The sequence below is a fragment of the Alosa sapidissima genome, chromosome 13 (assembly GCF_018492685.1).
Source record: "Alosa sapidissima isolate fAloSap1 chromosome 13, fAloSap1.pri, whole genome shotgun sequence".
Taxonomy (NCBI): Eukaryota; Metazoa; Chordata; class Actinopteri; order Clupeiformes; family Clupeidae; genus Alosa; species Alosa sapidissima.
This window is the reverse complement of record NC_055969.1, coordinates 1838104-1862272: the sequence shown is the minus strand read 5'-3', so window position 1 is coordinate 1862272 and position 24169 is coordinate 1838104. Positions and strand designations below refer to the sequence as shown.

The window sequence follows — 24169 nt, the reverse complement described above, 5'->3', positions numbered from 1 at the left end:
CAATCTAAATTGGTGCTTTGTGCTAAGGGATTCACTACAACTTTCGGAGGAGGTGGCACTTTTCTGCCTGCTAAGTCATTACCCAAAATAAAGACAACTCCTTTTACAGGCAGATCAGAACGAATAGCCACTTTAATGAGGCCAGAAACTCACTTTTTAAGTGCATGGCATGTAATGGGACTTTAGCAAAGGCCATCTCGATTCCCTGCACCAACACATCAGAACTACAATAGCTATCATTCAGGGGTGTGATTCTTCTGTTTTTAAACGGAATTCCATTTTTTTGGACTTGAAAATGAGACCCACACAATTCGTATAGATCCGATGTCGATCAGATCTGTCGATCAGAGGTAGGCTATATTTCTGTATAACACAGGCCATTATTATAACAGGCCGCTGACATTGACGACGGGTTTTGTGCTTCACATCTTTCCGAATATCCGCCGCTTCTAGTGTATTTCATTTACTAGTGGATTTCATTGAAAGTGAAAGTAGACGGGACGTGTTGATCAGCTGCGTTCTGAAGAATGCTTGATAAGTTCAGTGTGTGTGGCGAACTAGTTTCTCAACAGAAGCAATGAAACAAAGGTCAACAAATTGATTTAAAGACATCATGTATGAAGTTTTTTTTTCTCATTTTGGCTTTGCATCAGGTACGCTTTCAGGATTTTCCGATAATGAATCACGTGATGTTGATATTGAATTTTAATTTCTGCGCGTGTAAGCTGTGCTTGAAGCATGCCGTCTCACCATGAGAACGTAACGTTATGGTGACGGTGCTAAGAGATCAAACAGGGGCGGATTATGAACTTTCGGGCCCCTGAGCCCAGATGTATTGAGGGCCCCCCACTAATTGTTGTATATGTGTGTGTGTGGGGGGGGGGGGGGTTCATTTGTTTGATGCGATTTCCTGTATTCTGGTGCATTTTGGGGATGGCCAATACTAAATTCAATCACAATCATAGCCTACATCCTGATTTGTTGATATTGAGGCAATGATTCCATGCAAAGGCTTGTGCTTCAGGGACCCCTGGGCCTGGGCCCGGTAGGCCCGTGCAGTAATCCATCCCTGAGATCAAAGCTTTGGCATACTTAGTAAAACTCTTGTACATCATATTGAGCTGAATATTTAGTGGAAATAGCCTACTGTAGCATTGTGCTGATAGATAAAAAAAGTCGCCAATTTAAAGGCGCAGTCCGCATTTTAACCTTAGCTCTCCATTTAGTGTGTGCGCTTTTAAAACTAGTGTTGTAGCCGGTTATCCTACACAATCCTGGTGCAGTTAAAACAGAGCCTACCATTTATTTTAGGAGGAGAGGTGTAGGACCTACAGTGTTACTTTTGGAGGAGAGGAATCAATGTAATTTGATTCTCCTTGGAACTGAAATATCAACAAACTTTAAGGGTGTGTTCGAAACGGGTAAAGTTGCTGCCTTTTAAGATATCTAACTGGGGAGCAAGGCAGCAAGTGCAGTTCGAAACCGAAAAAACAAATTCTGCTGCCTTTTAAGATATCTTAGAATTCCCAAATAACGGTCATTTTTGAAGGCAGCATCGATGCACACTTCATGCTCCCTCCTACCCATAATCCCTTGCGGCAACGTCTGAAACAGCTGTGAAAGGTAAACAAACATGGCGGATGACATCGGTAATGGCTGCTGAATCTGTTTAAAATGTCATTTGTGTGACCTTATTTTGCTTAGATTTGTAGATTACAGATTAGAAATAAACAATTTACTATCTGATTATGCCATTGTTGTAACCATTAATAGTGTCTGGTCTGATATATCTGCCGGCCGTAAAACTAATTTATACCGTTAGCCTGCTAGCTTACGTAAGCTAATTTAGTTTAACGTCAGGCCTTTGCTAACGTCATACCGTAGTGTTAACCAAAGATTCTAGAGTGCTACGCTCATTTTTAAAAGATGCATTTAATCCAAAGTCATGTCTAGTGAGACAGCTCTCTATGTAGGGAGGGAGGCAGTAGGCAGCTGTCTCCCGTTTCGAACACACCCTAAGTTGCAATCTCTTCAATCAGCATCAATATCAGTAGGCCTATCACATGATTCACTATTTTGTACGTAGGCCCAGAGGACTGTTAGGGGACAGGCTATATATTATCATCAAGTAGTCCTATAGTAAATAATGTACTCAATGTTGGTTTAAGTTATAAACAAAACATGTTATAAATGGAAAGAATCCATGGTTCTGCATCACTGTTGGCAAAATGATCATGATGGCCTATATATTTCAGCCATATTTGGTTTAATCTTGTGTAGGCCTAGGCTACTTTGCTCTATTATAAATTAGTTTTCTTTAGGCCTTATAGGCTGTATTGTAATATGCTATGTTTGAAATATATGTATCTCAATGTATCAATACTTCCCGTAAAAGTCATCAGATGTCATCATGCCCCCGGACCCCCCTAGCATATACCCGAAATATATTTTCTTTAAGGTCCTTTTCTAGTGCCACCCTTGCATAGGATTTGCCCCATGTATTTGATGAAGTGTAGGTGACAGGTAAATTAAATATATACGGTAGCCAACACTATAGTACACTAAAGTACTCGAAACACCGGGGGGGGGGGGCTTCGTATATTTTCCTATTTTTTCTACCTTTGCCAATCACACCCCTGATCATTAGAGAATGGAAGGACCGGATTAACAATAAAACTTTGTGCAGGACCGGTATCTCTTAAAATGTTTACAAATAAGTTATCTTCTTCATGGCCAGTGAGAGAGACAACTCTGTTTAAAATAAATGGTTCATAACTAGAATCAATTTCATCGGATATTTTCTCTGACGTCATGGTGCGCACAAATCCCACACTCTTCAGTGTTGATTGCTTGAGAGCCTGATTTTTCTTTTCCAAAATTGGACACACGCTAATAAGATACCTACCTCATGGCAATAAAAACATTCTCGTTTTGCGAGGCTCTCAAAATTTGAATTCCTCCAACTTAGTTTTGGACTGGAGGGTGGTGTTCGAACACAATGAGGTGGAGAAGACGGGAGAGGAACAAACACATTTCTATGCGTCAAGGAATATTGATCAGCGCATACAGCTGCTTGAGCCAATGTTGTCACGTCCCGATCATTTAGATAGGTGGGTACATTTTCCGGAATGCAACTTTTAAATTCCTCCAGCAAAACTAATTCACAAAGTTGCTCTCTTTATTGAACATGCTCTGATGTGCACCAGCGGTCAAACAGACCCTGTTTCTCACGTGCAACTTCAACATAGGTTACCAACAGGTTAGGTTAACAACATAGGACATTTTTGTCTATGCCTCAGGCACTAATTCAAAAGCATTCAGAATTGCTGTTTAACCACATTATAATCAGATTGTCACAGACTCAGACTGGTAGAAACAGATCTTTAGATAAACAGGTTCCTTTATTGGCTCAGAGGATAATTCAGCCGAAAGCAAAACATTACTAAGGATTAAACACTCAAAAGATTCAGTCCTTCAAAAAGCTCAGAAGATGATTTCCAAGGAAATATGAACAAATTCTAACAAAGAGCTCACGCATACTGGAAGAGGCAGGAAACAGAGGAGCACAGCAAGATTGACGAGACCAGACACAGACTGGAGAATGCGGGAAACCTTTGTAGGAGAGTTAATGATGCGGTGATTGCTTGCAGGTGAGTAGAGCTAATAGGCAGGAGAGTGTGAGAGATTCCATGTGACTGGGGAAAGCGGGGGAGTGGCAGTAGGAGAGTCAGGTGCTGGTGTGGCATGAGGGGGCGTGGCCGAGGGAGAGCCCGGTGCCGGTGTGACATAACACCCCCCCCCCCCCTCCAGGGGCCGCTCCCGATGGGCGAGGACCCCGACGCCGTGGACGACCCCGAGAACGAGGGGCAGGGCAAGATGGATGTTCTCTGTGGAAGGTGGTGAGTAGGGTTGGGTCCAGGATGTCACCTCGTGGTACCCAGGAACGTTCCTCCTGGCCGTAACCCTCCCAGTCCACAAGATATTCGAGGCGGCCCCTCCGGCGTCGGGAGTCCAGAATGTCGCGCACTGCATAGACAGGGCCATCCTCAAGCAGGAGCGGCAGGGGAGGTTCTGCAGTGGCACCGGACTCTGTGGGAGATGGAACAAATGGTTTGAGTAGGGAGACATGGAAAGTGGAGTGTATTCTATATTGTGGCGGCAGCTGCAACTTAAAGGTGACTGGATTGATCTGTTCAAGAATAGCAAAGGGGCCAATGAAACGAGGACTTAGCTTCTTGCTCGGGAGGCGCATCCGGATATCCCTAGTTGACAGCCACACCTTCTGTCCGACAGAGTATGATGGAGTGGGTCCTCGTCGGGCATCGGCATGGTGCTTGTGTCTCCAGACGGCTCTCTGCAAATGATGGAAGGCCTCATTCCACACTCTCTGGCTCTGACGGAACCAATGGTTCACAGCTGGTACCTCTGATGGTTCTCCTGTCCATGGAAACAAGGGAGGTTGGAAACCAAGTATACACTGGAAGGGGGTGAGGTCTGTAGCAGGCTGTCGGAGGGAGTTCTGCGCGTATTCGGCCCAGGGAAGGAACTGGTGCCAACTGTGCTGTCGATCATGACAGAAGGTCCGAAGGAAGCAGCCAATTTCCTGGATCTTCCTGGATCTCAGTTTGGCCGTTTGTCTGGGGATGGTAGCCCAAGGAAAGGCTCACGGTCACACCTAGAAGAGTACAGAAAGCCCGCCAGAACCTAGAAATGAACTGGGGTCCACGGTCAGAAACAATGTCCTCAGGAATGCCAAAATTGCGGAAAACATCATTAAAGAGTGTCTGGGCAGTTTCATTAGCAGTGGGTATACTCTTGAAGGGAATGAGCTTAGAGAATCTGTCCACTGAAACAAGTATGCATGTGTGTCCGTCAGATAATGGGAGATCAGTTATGAAATCAATACCTAAGTGGGACCATGGGCGTTTAGGGACAGGCAGCGGAAGCAGCTTCCCTGCAGGTAGATGGCGTAGGGTCTTCGTCATGGCGCAGTCGGCACAGCCAGCAACAAAACGACGAACCTCATTCGCCATTTCCGGCCACCAATAACGGTTCCGGATGAGACTGAGGGTCTGATGGACTCCAGGGTGCCCAGTGCCTAGAGAAGAGTGAACTACAGAGGTTACCTGGCGACGGAGTGCGCTGGGGACATAGGTGAGGTTGGCTGAGGTGTTGGACGGAGCAGGATCAGCAATCGAGGCCTCAGCAATCTCCTCATCCAGCGTCCACACGATAGGACTGACAATCAGGCGGGATGGTAATATTGGTTCTGGCTGGTGGTGACTCTCCTCAGAGGTATGGATTCGAGACAATGCATCTGCCTTGACATTTTTGGAACCTGGACGATAATAAATTGAAAAGGTAAAACGAGTAAAGAAGAGGGCCCACCTGGCTTGTCTTGGATTTAAGCGTTTTGCTTCCCGGAGGTACTCTAAATTGCGGTGGTCAGTCAGAACCAGAACAGAATAATAATCTTTATTATTAATAAAGCGGCGATAGAAATTACCAAAGCCTAGGAAGCGCTGCAGTTTCTTAATAGTTGTGGGCCTGGGCCAAGTTCGTACCACCTCCACCTTCTTCTTGTCCATGCTTATGTGGTTGTGGCTGATGTTGTAACCCAAGAATTGGACCTGAGACTGGTGGAAGGAGCATTTCTCAGCTTTAAGATAGAGGTGATACTCACGGAGCTTCTGGAGGACCATGGCTTCGGTGATCGGCCATGTTGTTGGAATATACGAGTATGTCGTCAATGAAGACCAACACAAATCGGTGGAGATATTCTCATTCATGAAGGCTTGGAATACAGAGGGAGCGTTCGCTAATCCATAGGGCATCACTAAGTATTCGTCAGACGAATCAGTAATAATAGGAGATGGCACATTAAATGGAGCAGTAGAATCCTGACCAGAGGAAAAATGAGATAAGAAGGCGATAATGTATTCGAAGCAACCCCATTTGAAATATTAGGAACTACCGCATCTCTTTTAGAAGCTAATTCTAACTCCAACTTTTTCAACGCAAATTCATGGTCTTTTCTTTCGCGTTGATGTGCACGCTCCCTTTCTCGTTCCTCATATGAAGCTCAATCTTTATTTCACGAATTTGAAGCTCTTTCTGAATCTTAGAGATGCACTGATATGGAATTTCATATAGGAGTAAACGCTCAACGTAGATAAACGGCTAAGCTGGGAAAAAGCTATAGCGACCAAATTAGAGTTTGTGAGGGAAACTGCGATTAACTGAATAAAGCTGCAACTCCTCGGACTGTATCTTATGCAGGGTCGGACTGGGAACAAAATTCGGCCCTGGCAATTTTCTCCTGGACCTGCCCACCACTGGACCGACGACCCCCCCCCCCCCCCCCCCAAAATAAACAATAAAAAATCCCCCCATAAATGTTTCCCCCATAAATGACACACTATGCTGTAGCAACACTTCATAAACGGAACCCAAACATTTAGATTTGGACCTAGCCTAATCACAAAAACACGGGGGTCCGGGGGTGTCTCTTAAAATTTCTGTCTCTTTTAAAAATTCTGGTTGCTAATCACACCTTTTTAAAGTGATTTGAGAGGGATTTGGGATAGGCTACTAAAGACAGGCTCATCTTCTGTCTGTCTCACGTCATGTTACCCCATGCATTAAACCACATGTCACTGCTTGACTAAATGAAAAATATAGGCTACTGAACATGGATGTCGTCATACAATAGTTGACAGAAATTACGTTTTGTGCAAACATGTTGTAGAAACACAACCACAGCCTTTATTTGGTGCAAATCTCCTTTAGCCTATTTTGGTTATAGTCCGCGATTCACATTAACTGTAGGCTATCACCACAAGTGTAGGCCGATACTAAACGTTTTTGCCCAAGTTTGTGTGCCGTCATCACATTTTGCAAAATTAGGCTACCTTCGTTACTAACCTACCAGTTGATACTTTTTACCTGCATCGACTCACGATTGATTGTGCATCTAATGTAACACTCGGTGGAGAGACTTCCACTTTCAAAGTTTCACTTTCACTGTCGTTGTGAACTATGGATATATAATATGGAAAATACTTTGAAGTTCCTTTTGATTAGGATCAGCTCCAAAAATGAATGGGTTTTCTGTGCTACACTTTACCACCAAGTTGTGCGAAAATTGTAGGCTAGCCTACCTGTAGTTTTTTTTATGTTGACAGAACCGCAGTAGCCTACATGGTGCATTTACTATGGAAGCTCTTGGTAGCGCGTGCAACTAACGTCTATAAAAACAATATATTTATGGAATAAAACTAGACCTCTGATTGCTGTTTACGGTTAAAATGCGATGATGTGAACATCAGCTAGCGGAGAGCACTTATACAGCCTAGGCTACCATGTACTCGTAGGCTATATTTCCCCACAAACCTAGCGGCTGCTTGGACAAATCCACTTGAGGGGTGGGGCAGGGGGGCGCGATCGTAACACACACTGAACCTGTTATGAAGAGGCCAAAATGATTGACCTGTCACCCCCCAAGCCAAATGGATGCAACTGCATTTGCCTAGGCCTACATGACGGGCCGCAAATAGGCTAAATGATCCCGGAAATCCCGGAGGTCACCGGCCCACATGTGGACCGGCCCACCGGTTGTACAGATTACCAGTCCGAGCCTGATCTTATGTCTGTCTATTCTGTTGCGCACAACCTGCTGCAGAAATGAAAGGGATTAGCCCCGAAGGTTTTAATTACTTATTATGATGACCTGTCTGGAACTGAAGCAGGAATAGCATATTTCTCAGTAATAATACAAAACCCAAGGGAATGAAACTTAGACCTAGGTCTACTCATGTACTCGTCCCACCGAAGAATTTGTTTGTTTCCCCGACTAGCGTGGTAAAGTGCAAACACACCAGCACAAGACGGCTGTAGGCTGAGCTCTGCTCTGCTAAGGTTAAACGGAGGATCATTCACGAGAAGATTTTGGGATGCACAGATTCAACGCAGATCCACAGATCTTGTTAGAATGGTGAAATACATTAACACTGCTGACATAATATTGAGGAAGAAGTAGCCTATAGCCAACCAAGCTCAAATGGCTCAGTGTAGCCAGACGGGCCTTACATAGGCCTATGGAAATTAGGGCTTTAAAAAAATATCGGCGCAAATTATTGGCTGGAATTCGGAACGATAATAATATTTTCATTTTTTAATTTATCGGCCTATAAGTATATAAGTATATATACTCTTTTGATCCCGTGAGGGGAAATTTGGTCTCTGCATTTATCCCAATCCGTGAATTAGTGAAACACACTCAGCACACAGTGAACACACAGTGAGGTGAAGCACACACTAATCCCGGCGCAGTGAGCTGCCTGCAACAACAGCGGCGCTCGGGGAGCAGTGAGGGGTTAGGTGCCTTGCTCAAGGGCACTTCAGCCGTTCCCACTGGTCGGGGTTCGAACCGGCAACCCTCCGGTTACAGGTCCGAAGTGCTAACCAGTAGGCCACGGCTGCCCCAATAATATATCGGCCGCCAATATATCGTGCATCCCTGCTCAATCTCCTTCTCTCTCACAGATCGGCTGATGTTCAGCTCTTAATTTGGTTGCCTCAAATTGCATGCAACGTTCCTGAAAAGAATATTCTCTGAGTTTTAAATCAGCTTCAGACAAACTCGCAGCTGAAGACACTGGAGATGTTAACCCATTGGTTTTAGCAACTAGGATATTTTTTTCCACTAAGCCCGTCTCTTCTGCTTTAAACAGCAGCTCTTTTTTGTCTTATCCTCATTCGCTATGTCAATTGAATATTTATCAGCTATCTGCAACAACTGTTCTTTCGTAAAAGCTTAACAAAAGCTCATTCGAAGGGCTCTTGATAAATTCATCAACCACAGACATAGTTAATGACTTTAAACAAGCCACACAAAATCTTATAACCAGCGATAATGAAGGGTCAGGCCTGTAATCCTGTGCTTCATTTACAACGGACAGCGAATATCAGTCTCACTACTCCCCCCAACCCAAAATTAAACAAATTCTTACAAAAAAAAAAAAATCAAGGGAAATCAATTCTCATGGCTAAGAAACAGAAACGAACAAAAAACTATGCTCTTACCACTGCCACAAAAAACAAGGCCTGTTCTTTGTCCACAAAAGGCGTAGGCTACTTAACTCATTGAATGCCAAGCTGTTTTCGGAAGCTTTGTCCTAGAGTGCCAGCAATCTAGACCATTGTTGATGATTTTTGTACAGCCACAGCATATTCTGTGTTATAGCTATGAACACATACAATGGCTCGTTATAAAGGTGAGACTTTAAGCTCTCAGTGGGTGCAAACCAGTGGCTAGTTTTCATCAAAATCGCTGTTTTTTTTTCTAGAAATGAAGATATAACGTCTTTCATGAAATATGAAGTGTTGTCTGTAAACTTTCCGGGAAGTGATCAGCGAGACCTGACGAGACTGTCACCTAGTGATAGACCCACGAAAATGGCATAAGATTGTGCGTTTTCATGAGTTTTCGATCGTCATATATTTTATTTCCATTCATCACCGAGTTCCCAAAATCACATATAAGGTGTGTTAGAGTGTCTAGTTTCGTAATTAAAAAAAAAAGCTAAAAACGTAATGTTACATTTTTGGCACTCAACGCATGAGAAGGAAAAACGTAATATTACGTTTTGGCACTCAATGAGTTAAGCAATAAGCCCCGAGAGGCCGTTCTTTATCGTGAATAGCACAGCTGAGAGGTGTTCGTGCCCAACAACACCCCTCAGCTATACTATATTCACGATAATGGTCTCAAGGGGCTTATTGCCTTTATAAAATGGCTACCACATATAGGACATTAAAGATTGATACAAAATAAACAAATAATCTTGAAATGTAAAAGCTATTTCATCTACAAATGTCCATTCTTCCGGCGGAGTCCCCATAGAATAGTTCCACCACTAGTAGATTCTTATCGGAATAGTTGCTCAGCATTCGCATTAATATAGAATGAAATGCGGTCTCAGCCATGCTATATCAGGAAAATATACAACAGCATCGAACACGATTCAACCAATCATAATCAAGGACTGGAACTATCCGTTTTATATGCATACAGCCAGAAGGCTATTGCGAACATCGAAACGAGGAAATATTCTCATAACTAAGCCCCAGCAGCATTGGAAAAAAGTGCAACAACAAAACAAAACTTGATTGAAGACACGCAACTTAAACACTTTGGCTATGAGCATGGGAACTCTGATCCTCCAGCAGGCCTCAAACTGAAACCAACTGAAACCTCAAAGCTCCCCCCGGGGTTTGCCCTTCAAAACACCACCCAAACATAAAACTCCCCAAATAATCATATAAACAAAACAACAAAAGTGCCCCGATGGAAGGATTACTAAAACCCAACTGGAGACACCTAACTCACCAGAGTTCCAGAAGTTACAGCGCACTTCTGAAAATTGAAAAACTGAAACTTAAACTGAAAAAAGTTAGCGAGAAAAAATTAAGTGGATGAGCCTTCACTTTTACTATAGGGTTCAAAAAACAGCTGGAGAGCCCCCAATTTTGTTATGTGCCAGTCTAGGGGTTAAAAGTAGCCTAAATATATAAATGAATGAAGGACATAAAATCCTTAACGTGAAAAAGCTTAACGTAGCTTAACGTCCCAAAACGGCAACAAGTCGTTTTACTCCCCGTATGCGCTCATTATAAAGAAAGTTTAATGTGTCCCAAAAACAGCTATCAATTAATCACCAAAAGTCGTGCCAGGAGCAACACCTTGCAAAAAAAAAAAAAGAGATAAAAATAGGCCTAGGCCTAATAATGGTTGGAAAAGCAACGTGTTTTAGTGAAAAATATTTATTTCTTTATGAGATTTTCCTTTTTCTCAAAATAAATTTGCTTCCCTTCAAGGTTGGATTTTTCCTAATTTTTCCATTGTGAGATTACAATAAACACCAACAGATTGTTTTTTTAGGGCCCGAGCACCGAAGGGCACAAGGCCCTATTGTTTTTGTAAGGATTATTATTATTATTAGGGCCCGAGCACCGAAGGGCGCAAGGCCCTATTGTTTTTGTAAGGATTATTATTATTATTATTATTATTATATTAACTTTGTCTCAGAGCGTTTTCCTTTTTTGAGGTGGTTAAGATGGGTGAAAAGTCTTGAAATTTGGCACACACATCAGGTGTCATGCAAAGCAGTTAAGTACAAGAGCTTGGCCCCGGGCGTGGCCCAGGGACTCAGTAGCGCCCCCTTAGGTGATTGAGGCAGTGGTTGGCACATACTTTCAGCTAGACGCATCAAATTTGGTAGGTGTGTGTATCTCCCCAAGATGAACAACTTTTGTATGTACAATGCATTAGCCACGCCCAACAGGAAGTGAGGTATTTGGGATTTTGTGCGGACTAAAATGTCATGAATTGGGATGCCAAAAGAGGTTCTTCCCATCGGTGAAAACGCATGAAATTTGGCACACACGTCAAGAGGTACCATGAATACACAGGGGAAAAGCCTTGCCACTGGCTCCATACTCCATAGCGCCCCCTTATGTCACTGTGACTTGTGGTTGGCAGATAGTTTTAGATACACACACACCAAATTTGGTGGGTGTGTGTAACTCCCAAAAACAATCAACTTTTGTATTAACATGCCATTAGCCCACAGGAAGTGAGGTAATATGGATTTTGTGCATTGTGGACATGATCAATTTTAACATACTCCTCCTTGACGGTTGATCCGATTCATGTGAAAGTTGGTATATATGATGCCAATATGCTTCTGATTCTAAATTGTGAAGCTTTTTTTGATATGTTGTAATTTGACGAAATGGCAAAACTGAATTTTAATACCCTTCCACATAAACAATAAATGTGTCTTAATTCACCATGCATGGCTTGAAATGTTTTAAATTTCACAGGTCTTTGAATACCATGGGAGTGATGATATTGACATGCCCATAATGCATATTTGGCATAGTGCCACCACCTGGCAACAGAAAGAATGTCAATTACACTGATGTCACATGATCAATTTTAACATACTTCTCCTAGACGGTTTGTCAGATTCATGTGAAATTTGGCAAATATGATGCCAAGATGTTGCTGATGTTAAATTGCGAAGGGATTTTTGATATGTTGTAATATGTCATGATTTTAATATCTCACCACATAAACAGGAAATGTGTCATAAAGTCACAGTGCATTGAATGAATGGTCTGAAACTTCTCAGGTTAATAGATATTATGATTATGATGATATCCAGACACCCAATGGGCCTGCTTGACAGCGCCACCACCTGGCCAAGAAGGAAATGTGCCAGAAATGCTCTATGCTTTGAATGAAAGTTCTGAAACTTCTCAGGTTAATAGATATTATAATTATGATGATATTCAGAGACCCTATGGGCCTGCCTATCATAGCGCCACCACCTGGCCAAGTTGGAAATGTGCCAGAAATGGACAATGCCTTAAGCGATTGATCTGAAATTTTACAAACATTTGGGATATCATTATTGTGATGATATTCACATGTGTAATTTCCATGCCTACTGTAACATAGCGCCACCATCTGGCCAACCAAAAAGTGTATCAGAAATGTTCTTTGCTGAAAATGAATGGTCTGCAATTTCTCAGGTTAACATATATTATGATTATGATGACACCCAATGGGCCTGCCTTGCATTGCATCCCCACATGGCCAAGCAAGTAAATGTGGCAGAAAATAAAATACAAAAACACATAGCACACGCATCAAATATGTACATTTCACGAACGTACCACGTCTGTGCTTTGTTTGATTCCGACATGTCAGGGGTTGCGGCCCGCCGGTGCTCGGGCCCGTCATTGCCGCTTGCGGCTATATTTAGGGCCCGAGCACCGAAGGGCGCAAGGCCCTATTGTTTTTGTAAGGATTATTATTATTATTATTATTATTATTATTATTATTATTATTATTGTTATTCCACTTTTTTGCTTTCCTGTTTTTGAGGTGGTTAACATGGTCGAAAACTCTTGAAATTTGGCACACACGTCAGGTGTCACGCATCGCAGCTAGGTAAAAAAGCTCGGCCCTGGGTATGGCCCAGAGACTCGCTAGCGCCCCCTTATGTCACTGTGACTTGTGGTTGGCATATAGTTTTAGATACACACACCAAATTTGGGGGGTGTATGTAACTCCCAAAAACAAACAACTTTTGTATTAACATGCCATTAGCCACGCCCACAGGAAGTGAGGTAATTGAGAATTTGTGCGTTGTGGACATGATCAATTTTAACATACTCCTCCTAGACGGTTGATCCGATTCATGTCAAAGTTGGTATACATGACGCCGAGATGTTCCTGATTCTAAATTGTGAAGCCTTTTTTTGATATGTTGTAATTTGACGAAATGGCGAAATTATGAATTTTAATACCCTTGGACACAAACAGTAAATGTGTCATAATTTATCGTGCATGGCTTGAAATGTTTAACATTTCAGAGGTCATTGAAGACCATGTTAATGATAATTCACATGCCCATAATGCATGTTTGGCATAGCGCCACCAACTGGCAACAGAAAGAATGGCAATTATGCTGATTTCACATGATCAATTTGAACATACTCCTCCTAGACGGTTTGTCAGATTCATGTGAAATTTGACAAACATTATGCCAAGATGTCGCTGATGTTAAATTGTGAATGGATTTTTGATATGTTATATATTTGATATGATTTTAATATCTCACCACATAAACAGGAAATGTGTCATAAATCACAGTGCATTGAATGAATGGTCTGAAACTTCTCAGGTTAATAGACATCATGATTATGATGATATCCAGACACCCAATGGGCCTGCCTGGCATAGCGCCACCACCTGGCCAAGCAGGAAATGTGCCAGAAATGGACAATGCCTTAAGTGATTGATCTGAAACTTTATAAAATATCAGCTATCATTATTGTGATGATATTCACATTCCTAATTCACAGGCCTAGCATAGCGCCACCATCTGGCCAAGCAGGAAATGTGCCAGAAATGCTCTATGCTTTGAATAAATGGTCTGAAACTTCTCATGTTAATAGATATTATAATTATGATGATATCCAGACACCCAATGGGCCTGCCTGGCATAGCGCCACCACCTGGTCAAGCAGGAAATGTGCCAGAAAATGGACAATGCCTTAAGTGATTGCTCTGAACGTTTACAAAAAATGTGGATCATTATTGTGATGATATTCACATGTGTAATTTCCATGCCTAACATAGCGCCACCATCTGGCCAACCAAAAAGTGTATCAGAAATGTTCTTTGCTTAAAATGAATGGTCTGAAATTTCTCAGGTTAATATATATTATACTTATGATGACACCCAATGGGCCTGCCTTGCATTGCGCCCCCACCTGGCCAAGAAAGTACATGTGGCAGAAAATAAAATACAAAAACAAATAGCACACGCATCAAATATGTACATTTTACAAACGCACCATGTCGGTGCTTTGTTGGATTCCGACATGTCAGGGGTTGCGGCCCGCCGGTGCTCGGGCCCGCCATTGCCGCTTGCGGCTATATTTGTACTGGTTTTTAGTCAACTTTAGCAGAGGTGCCAATAATTCTGGAGGGTGCTGTTGGTTGCTAGTGACAAAATATTAGCTTTGTGTGGTACAATCTCTAATTACGGATTAAAACGTGTTTCATCCGTCCTGGCTATCCCTGCTATTTGGATCTTATCTCACTCAATGAACAACATCTCAACACTAAATGAGTGATAATCCGTAATTTAATCTTATCATCGGATAGCCTAGTCATATGGGTAGACATTCAGTGTGTTTGAACTAATTAATTCGATAATATTTTCCATATTTGCAGAGGAAAAGTTTTGTGTGAAGGGAATTAAAATCTCATCAAAATAACGGCGATTTGGGAAAATGAAAGCCCGGGCTACCTCGATTTAGGCTACTTGGGTAGCCTATGGCATACGGCTTGGCTACACAGTGGTACCGGTGCCGCTCCACAAAACGAAAAAATATCTTAATTTGCTGTCTACGTTATTGCCAGTGTTGGGGGTAACGTGTTACAAAGTGCAATTCAAATTTCAGTAATTCGTTACAGTTACTGAATAACTGTAACATCCATTCCTTCGTTACTCTTGATATCTCTAATATATTGACATATTGTTTCCAGGCATGCAGTGCTTGCTTATTGAAAATATAGATTAGCCTAGACACATTATTTTATGGTAGAGATATGCGCAGGACAGTCTTGTGCAAGAACTGTTCATGCAGACTACAACTGGCGCGGTGTAGCCTACACAACTTTGTTCAAAATTGATGCATTCAAGTTAACTTTGCAAAGTTAGTGTTATAGCCTACTTATCACAACGTTGTCAATCGCAAACGCTAATTTATTCTAAAACTCTCTACGGAACTACTTGTTTAATTTGCGGAGGACGAAAGCACCTTTTTGATAATTGAGCCAGTAGAGAAATAACTGTTCAGAACTAATCTGTAGCCTAGGGTAGGCTTCTGCAGAAAACAATGTTGTTGGCGATTTAATACTATCTAGTGACGTTTTTAACAGGCTAAGCAATAGAGGCTTAGAGAACTATGACCCACGTTTTGGTTTTGTAAATTAATTTGCCCTACTTCTTGACTGCAATGTAGTCCATTGACTGCTTGACTGGTTATTTTTATTTTTCTGTACAATAAACAAATACATCTGCTTTATGCCGCAGAATTACGCACTTGGCCAGCCTATAGAACGGGCACATTTTGGAGAGAATAGAGAATACGCATGCAAGAATCTGTAGGCTATTTGTGGCGGGTTACCAGCAAACAATGTTTAATGCATTAACTGAAGACGTCAAACATTTTCTAAACAATAAAAACAGAAAGGATGCAGCAGGCAGCAAATGTAGAAGAGTAATTTCCAGTGGAAGAACAAAATGCTGAATGAAGCCCAAAGCTATGAAGGCATATCTGGCAAGTTGTTATTTTTTGAAGCGTAAATGGTTGCGCTATAGGCCTAGTCAAGTTTGCAAGGAGGAGACATAACGTGTGAGCATGCCACACTATCCACAGCTGTGGTGGCGGGGGCAGGAGGATTAATTCTTCAACAGAAGGCCTGCCTCGAATGCAGGCTTGCCCAAAATAAAGGCCTGTGGTTTGTACAGCCTACAATAAGTAGGCTAAATAACAGACCCGCCACAATGTGCGGTATGATGATTTTTTTATGAGCAAGATGTTTTTGGTGCCCTACGCGCACTGCATGTTTTTAAATAACAATGATCATCAGTAATATTCAACCATTATTTTGTGTAAATGGGCTATGCATTGGGTTAGACACCAGGGGCCATATTCACAAAGCCACTAGGAGTACTCCTAAATAGCAATAAAAGATTTTACCTAGGAGTTTCTCTTATTAAGTTATTCCCAAAGCCTTTCAGACCTTCTCTTAGTAAGGAAAAATGACAACTCGTAAACTAAGAGTGAGTCTTCGTTGCTATGGATGACGTTATTACTCATGCACAAGCTTGACTGAAGTGACCACCTTGATTGGCTGATGATTGTAACGCGGGAATGATTCCAAACACCTCCCTTACGATGATGAGTGACAGGTCTGAGAATGCGTGTGCTACACAAAGACGGAATATGATGAATAACTGAATAAAAAGGCCTAGCCTAAATTAATCAAGAGTAAGGCAAAACAAATAGCCTAGTAGCCTAATGAAACATATGGATTGATGTAGTATCTTTGTAACATTATTAAATAAATCTGTTACTATGCCTCTGCCTACATTTGCAAAGAGTAGAACATTTTAATTTGATTCACAATAACGTTACTGTCAGAGATAACGGATTTGGACCCAAGTGCAAGACTCCTCCAGGCAGATTGTAGAAAAAACACACTTTAATGACTTACTAACAGACAGAACTTACATGGTAAACAGAGAGACAAGCCGACAAGGAAACAGGAGGGTAGAAATACACATACCAATTAACAGAAAGACTGGACGAAACCAACGAGACACTAACAGGGAACAGGTGAGGAGGCAGAAATGGAGGGAAAACTAACAAGACAGGAAGCACAGACCAAATAAGGAGATGGGGCGGAGGGGGCAGGTAACACAAAGCACATGGGGAACAGGCAAAAACAAACACAGGACAATACACAAAATGGCCACCAGGGTGGCACAAACTTATCAGTCCAGTCCAGATCCTGACAGTTACATTTACTTTACATGTTGACAATGAGTAGCCTAGTTTTGGTTGTTGTTGGTGGCGTTATTGCATGTTAGTTATGCCTACAATGCAAAATTGCTTCCTCGCGATTGGAAGCTCCTGTAGCCGCATAGGATTTCAAAATATGACGAAATGCCACAAAAACCGGTTTTTGAATAGGTCTGTGAGTTAGGAGTCCTCTCGACTTCTTTGAAGCTGTCAAAGAGGTGGGAAGGTGTAATTTGTTGGGGGCAGGGCCAGATTAACAATTCATAGACCCCTGGGCACAAATGTCTGATGGCCCCTCCTGCCCCCCAGCCAACGTGAATCGGGCAGTCAGTTAATAGGCCTATATCATGAAGATTTTTCTTGCCATCTAAGTCACGAGCGCATCTGTGAGGCCAAGCCTCACCAAGTAGCCCGTTTGTTTACAACTAACATTACATTTAATTAAACTGCTTATAGGCTATGCCGAAATAGTTTTCAACATTTTTGAATATCAGTGTCGGGGGAATTAGGAAATGTTCTCAAAGTAGCCTTATTGTTGAAAGCTGCTTGGGATCCCCCCGTCAAGCAATATAATCATACAAACGCGCGGCCTGCACTCATTGTTTCAAAAGGAGTAATTTCGGCTTTGTCGGAACTGGCCATTGTAGGCTACGTAAAAATAAACTTCCAAAACTAACAAAATATATTTATCTTCTTTCAGTTAATTCAAAAGTTTCCAAAAAGTTAAAAACAGATGACGTGACGCGCGTCATTGACATAATGCGCAAATAATATAGCCTAGATATTCCAATATATTCGAATACATGTGTTTATTTGACATACATATATTTGACAACATATCATGAATGGTATTTCAAGTATGTGTTATTTTAGATAGATTGCTGCTGGGCTATATGTCTTGGTTCATGTCTGTTAACAACTCATTGCCGTCAAGCGCGTATCTCGTGGTTGCATCCATTACAAACAAACATGCAATGTGAACGTCTGGGATTGGGAAGAGCACTAAATGCTCTACTGAATAAGCACAAAGTCAAACCTTTAAATGAAAAACACTCTTTAATAATTAAAAAAATAAACCGCTAATGAAGTAAACTTGTGACCATCCAAAATCGTTTATCGCCTGTAACTCCGTGATAACAGGACGTAACAGAAAGGCATTTGGTTTCTTTATTAGGGCAGGGCAGGCATATTTCTGGCTATTAAATTATTTCTAAACCAGTCTGCTAAAGTCTGTAGTGAAGTCTGTGTAGGGTTTTCCAGGCTCCATTTCCTTTTACGAGACACCCTGCTCACAAGAGACATCTGCCAGTTGTTTGGGTTGTTGCAGCGTCACTGGAAAAATACAAATTAAAGTTGCGTGATCCCGCGTGATGTTACGCGTGGACCGTGAGGGAAGCTGGCCAATTTGAAGTAATGCCCACTGTACATGTAATTCGCTACGTGCACGTAACTAAGGAGTTCTACTTCTGCGGTCTGAGTGTGCGCTCGACCGCTTCCGGTTGCTATAGCAGTGAGACGGCTGATTTTGATTGCGAAAGATGGCATATTTCACCCGTTGTCTACAAAGCCTCCCGAAAATCGACGTGAACGACATCCACAGGATTGTCGACCACTGTTCACCTGCACCCGGCTGCAAGCGTGAAAAAGGGTTTAAATTGTACATATCAAGCTACATCCACAATGAAGGTGAGTAGCGATAACTCAGCTGTTGCAGTCAGATCAGCTGTTAGCAGCCAGATCAGCTATTGACGTTACTAGCTAGCAGCCAAGTATTTTAACTCACATCAAATCATGTCAATATTACCAGATACTTTATTAGTGTTATTAAATACCTTGTTATCTTGATATGATTAGCAACTAATTTTTGTGTGTGTATTTTAATTTATTTCCTCTCAGTGTCCAAGAAAGATCCAGTGACAGGAGTAGTGTGTGTGAGGGCGTTATGTCATCCGTCAATGGACAGATCAAAACCACCTCACAGTTTAAGTGTAGGATGAGTGTAGAGTTAAGATAGCGTTAAGATGGTTACCCATGTTCCTGGGTTAATCGTGTTCTTTTGGTTCTTTGCCCTAGGTTAACCATGTTCATTTGGTTGACCATGTCCCCCATTCACGTTAAAATGACCAGTGTACCCTTAGTGCTACATTAGCCTACTAGGCTATGTTTTCACTAACAGCAATCAGTGGTGTAGTAGTTTGTTTTTCCAGGTATGCTGAACATCCCAGGTTAAAAGTGAAACACATAAAATAGGTATAGAAGTTTATGTAAACATGTTAAGTCTAAGTAGGTATACTGCAATCGTGGTACTTTTTTAAGTTTCTGGGATTCTGAGTGTAGGCCTACCTGCAAATCAAATAGACTGCTCCACTGACCACATTAAAAGAAAAAGATTATTACCTTTACTAACAGTGAAGAAAATAGTTAAGTTTTTACTAGCTATTTTAACTAAAGAAAAATACATAGTAGCTTACTTAAATAAGTCCATATAAATATGACAAATCAGTTATGCTACTCTTTTTTATATATATATATACATTTTAACATCTTGTTACAGGTGGGGCTGAAGGACTCAATCCCTGTTGAGCTGGCCCATCACAGCTGTACATGTGTAGCTGGATTAGTGCTCTGTAACCATTGTGTGGCTCTACTTTTCCAGTCTGCACATTATTCTCAGCTAAACATTCCAGTTGTTCCACCAGTGCTTAGCTGTACGGAGAGTGAACAACAGTCGCACAAGCCAAGAACCCTGGTAAGTCTTGAAATAATGTAACAATAATTTCAATACTACATCTACACACACACACATCACATACGCTCATCACTGCTTATGGCCTATATTCACAGGGTGTTAAACCAGGTCCCGTCGAGAAGATGGCTGTGATGTCTGCTAAACCAAAGCAGAGGACCATGGCCGAGGGAGTAAGGTGAGAATGTGGCTAGTCGTTAGTAATCTATGAATTAATTTGTTAGGCCTACTTTTCTCAATCAAATCAAGAAAACTGTAGTTTTGTTACTTGTAGTTATGAAGTGATGTATCTTACTGGCGTTTCTCAATTTGTTTCAAATAGGTTCACACTGTACAAAGCCATCAGTGGAGAGTTGCTGGACCTGTCCATTCTCAGAGTGTCAGAGATCTACAAAGAGTTCACCCCTGTTTCTGCATCAACCATTTGTACAATGGGTATCACCTGTGAGGTGCCACTAGTGGACTCTGCACTCGGTTTGGTACAAGCAGGCAGTCCCCTGTCATACCAACAACCCAAGGCAAGAAGTCGCTCTGTTGCTCACCATGACGCTCCACCATGCCCAGATTTGCCACTGGCTGGCATCATGCAGTATGTTTGTTTTCACTGAGCATCAACATCTACACTTTAAGTCACTTGAGGTTACCAGGGAGATGGCTAACAAAATAGAGGCTGCAACTAGGGGTCAAAGTGCATCAGCAGACTGGCATAGACTGAGAAAACCCAGACTCACTTCCTCAAATTTTGATGAAATATGCCATGCTAAACCATGCACCTTAGATAAGATGGCAGACCGGCTGCTCAAAGGGGTCCGTCAGACAGCAGCAATGAAGAGGGGTCTCGAAATGAAAGCTGATGCCATCGAAGAGTACTGCAAGCTAAAGAGGGTGAACTACTATCCTTGTGGCTTTATTATACACCCCGACACTCCATGGCTAGGTACATCACCAGATGGGGTTATCTTTGACCCAACAGAAAGTACTGAATTTGGCCTTGTGGAAATAAAATGCCTAAATGTTAAGAGCTATGTAGATTATCCACATCTGAAAATGAACGGCAACCTGGAATTGAAGCAGGACCATGGCTACTACTGGCAGGTGCAGGGCCAGCTGCTCCTAACAGGGATGGAGTGGTGTGGTTTTGTGGTGTTTGCTGAGGAAGACACCCTGATCCAAAGAATATATCAGGACAGTGGTGTAACATTCTACACATATCTACATAAATGCTGTAATGCTGCTGTAATAAATGAATTATCAGTAAACAATAACTTCTAAGACCTGTCTTGTTCTTGTTGATATCTGATTATAGTGTGAGGCCTTCAAGTGGGTTGTTTTAAGTTAATTTAAATTTCTCAAGTTACTAATCAGAAAATATGCATTAAACAGAGTTGTAACACTTTTAGGATTGACCACTTGACTTAAAGTGTAGGCAAAGCAAAGGTGAACCCACACCACACCAGGCCCACTTGAGGGGACACTAAACAACACAAAGGGAGACCAAGTTAATATAGATTTCAAATAAATAATTTATTAATTAAAAAAAGTCAGTAAATGTAAGCCAAAACTAAATTGTGGTGTGAATCAGTATATTGTTTGTAAAAGGAAAATGAAGAAGAGGAGCTGCCAGCCATGAAGCAGTCAGATTTCTACCTGGCTCTTATGCTCTCTCCAGTCTTTGACCAGAGGTCCATTTTGGTAGTTGCCCAAGAGACAAGCTACAGTGAAAAGTTGGCTAATGCTCCCTGAAATAGACAAAGGGATTACAGTGTCAAAAAGTTTGTTCTCCTTAACCCGCCTGATTAGCCTTTCAACATGAACTCGCAGTCGCACGATTGACTGGGTCTCCATTTGTTCCTTGTTGGAGCGGAAGGCAGGCCTGTGAAGTTTTCCTGGCACAAGGTTGTCCACCATCACAGCCATGTCAGGGGACAGGAGAGGTATGATGCCCGACAATCTGAAAAGCTCACGGTCACTGATGGAGCCCCCATAGAGTGCAGAAACAAGGAGGAGGACCATGTGGTGCCATGCCAATCATGGCCTTAAAGGTACAGTGTGATTTGTAGTGCGAGTACACCTCACTCTGTAGCACAAGTGAGGATTGAGTTTGGCACCACAATTCTGTGCAGTCAACAATGACCTGAGTGTCTGCATATTCCTTGAACTCAGGAGGTAGGTTGGCTGTGATTTCTTCAGGTGTCATTCAGATACACGCAGCTCCCAGTACACAGTAAAGAATGTTGGCCCAGGTTGTGATAATCCTGCTGGCTGTTGTCCGATGGATATTGGTGGCCAAGCTCTCTCTGTGTGCATCCGGTTGATAGATAATTTAGAAAAAGAAATAGCTCATCTATGGGCAGCAACTTAGTTGATCTGTTCGATGTTGTTTTCTCTGCCACAGAGGCTGATGCTTCTCTTGCCACACTTGTCACACGGATCATCCTTGATGTTGCTGGTTCGATGAGCCTCCAGAATGCCATCAGGTGGTCATAAGAATGGAATCTTTTAAACAAAATACAAAAAAATAACATTGTTGTTAGTCATGGTAGACTAATTTAGTTACACATGATCAATTATCTTAATTTTTACTCTACATTACATTTGTTTTGAAGAAAAGACAATGAAAGGTTGTGTCTACGCATCTGTCCGAGTGCTGTACAGTAGGTAGCACAAGTTTGGGCCTGACCATATCATTATGTTAGTCATAAATTACACTACTTTTGCTTTTGATATGTGATGTACACTTGAAGGAAAATACTCCACCTCTTGTAAGGTGGACTTTTAGTGGAGCCCATCTTTTCTTACACTAAAGTACATGACTTGCGTTATTTTTTGTCCATCACTGTTAATATGGTACAAGACATCAGCTTCCTGTAATTCAAAACACCTTAATTATGACTTACCTGGTATAAAATCGGATGTCCTCGTCCGATCCTGCAAAGCGCTTCAATCCAAAACAACTCCACAGCTGGAGAGCCTGAATTTGTACTGTGAGCTCCTTTACTTTCTGGCGAAGTGTATTGTTTTCCTCAGCAAACTGATCTGCGACCATTGCTGTTGTAGGACTAATACAATAATCATGATCTGGTGCCAGGGTAGCGACCTCCATCTCTTCTTCTGAGTCGATGTCATGGACAGGAGGAGGGCTATCCGCTCTGGGTCTCCGCTCCCACACACTCGCCCTCGGTGCCGGTATTTGAAAATTATTCCAGGAAAAAAAGAGAAGGAATGGCCCCTTTCTTCAACCTTCTCAATTTCCCCGGCTTGCTAACAAAATCGTTCTTCTGGAAATGCCTGCTGCAAACACGACTTGTCTTGCTTGGGGTGAAGTCGTCCCGCCGTACTCTTACCATCCATTCAGCTCTCACCGACACATCCACTGGAAAGCTATGAAAGCTTATAGTACTGTTGTACCTAGACGAATTCGCATACAAGGGTACACAACAATGGAGTGCGGTCTTTTTCACGTGTTGATAGGTTAATCGCCTCTCTTTTACCCGAAATCCGCTCATATTGAAACGTTGTCTATTCAAAACTAGCGCCTCCGGAAAAGCTCCACTGCTACCTCAACACGACCTACAGGAAGTAGTCCAGCGTACACTCTACACCAGAGAATAGGCGTGTTCGACTTGAGGCAGATCTGTGCAGATCTGACTTGATGTGATGCATGCTGGGTTGAACACTGGGATGGACGCAATGCTTACTGGTTAGAAATTCTGTCCGACTTCTGTCAGCCGGGGAGGACACCATGTCACATGACCTTAAAATATCGCGGGAGTCTTAGCCTGCAGACAGATCTTGCAGTTGCCTTCCACGAGCTGCACGAGCTAAAACACGCCCTCATGACGTCAGTTCAAAGACGGGCCATTTGGGAGGAATGTCCTCATGACGATTTTGACGGGAGTCTCATGCTGCTTCCTTATGTTGGAATATACGAAAATAAACAGAAATCGAAGGGATACCTTCTTATACGTGATTTCTGCAACAATGGTAGGCTAGCCTACTGAAAACGTTTGGATATTCTGTTATTTCCTGCTGTTGGTTAAATAGATAGACACACATATAGGGAAAACACTTGATATTGAATTTATGTGCTACAATGCAGACCTGTTAACTGTATGACAACAGTGGTTTATTTAAACTACATCATAAGAATTTATTTCGTCAGTCATCATGCTCATTTTAATGAGTAAGAATAAAAGTTCTGCTGTGTTTATTGCAAACAAAATTCCGCGATATCTCCCGCGATGTCTC

The 24169-nt window shown here is 42.1% G+C and overlaps 1 protein-coding gene across 6 annotated transcripts in view; it reads left to right on the top strand.

The window, feature by feature from the left end:
• Positions 1-24169, top strand: part of LOC121680982 (homer protein homolog 1) — a 170170-nt gene that overhangs the window by 93512 nt on the left and 52489 nt on the right. The window contains exons 2-3 of one of the 6 annotated variants that reach the window (XM_042060586.1): positions 21793-21963; positions 22317-22398. The exons of 4 other annotated variants lie outside the window; for them this stretch is intronic. Coding sequence is in view for 1 of the 2 variants with exons in the window: in XM_042060585.1 (XP_041916519.1) it covers positions 21943-21963 (21 nt within the window). In the remaining variant the exon portion in view is untranslated. The remainder of the gene's footprint in view (positions 1-21792; positions 21964-22316; positions 22399-24169) is intronic. One more of the 6 variants, XM_042060585.1, reaches the window with a different exon arrangement.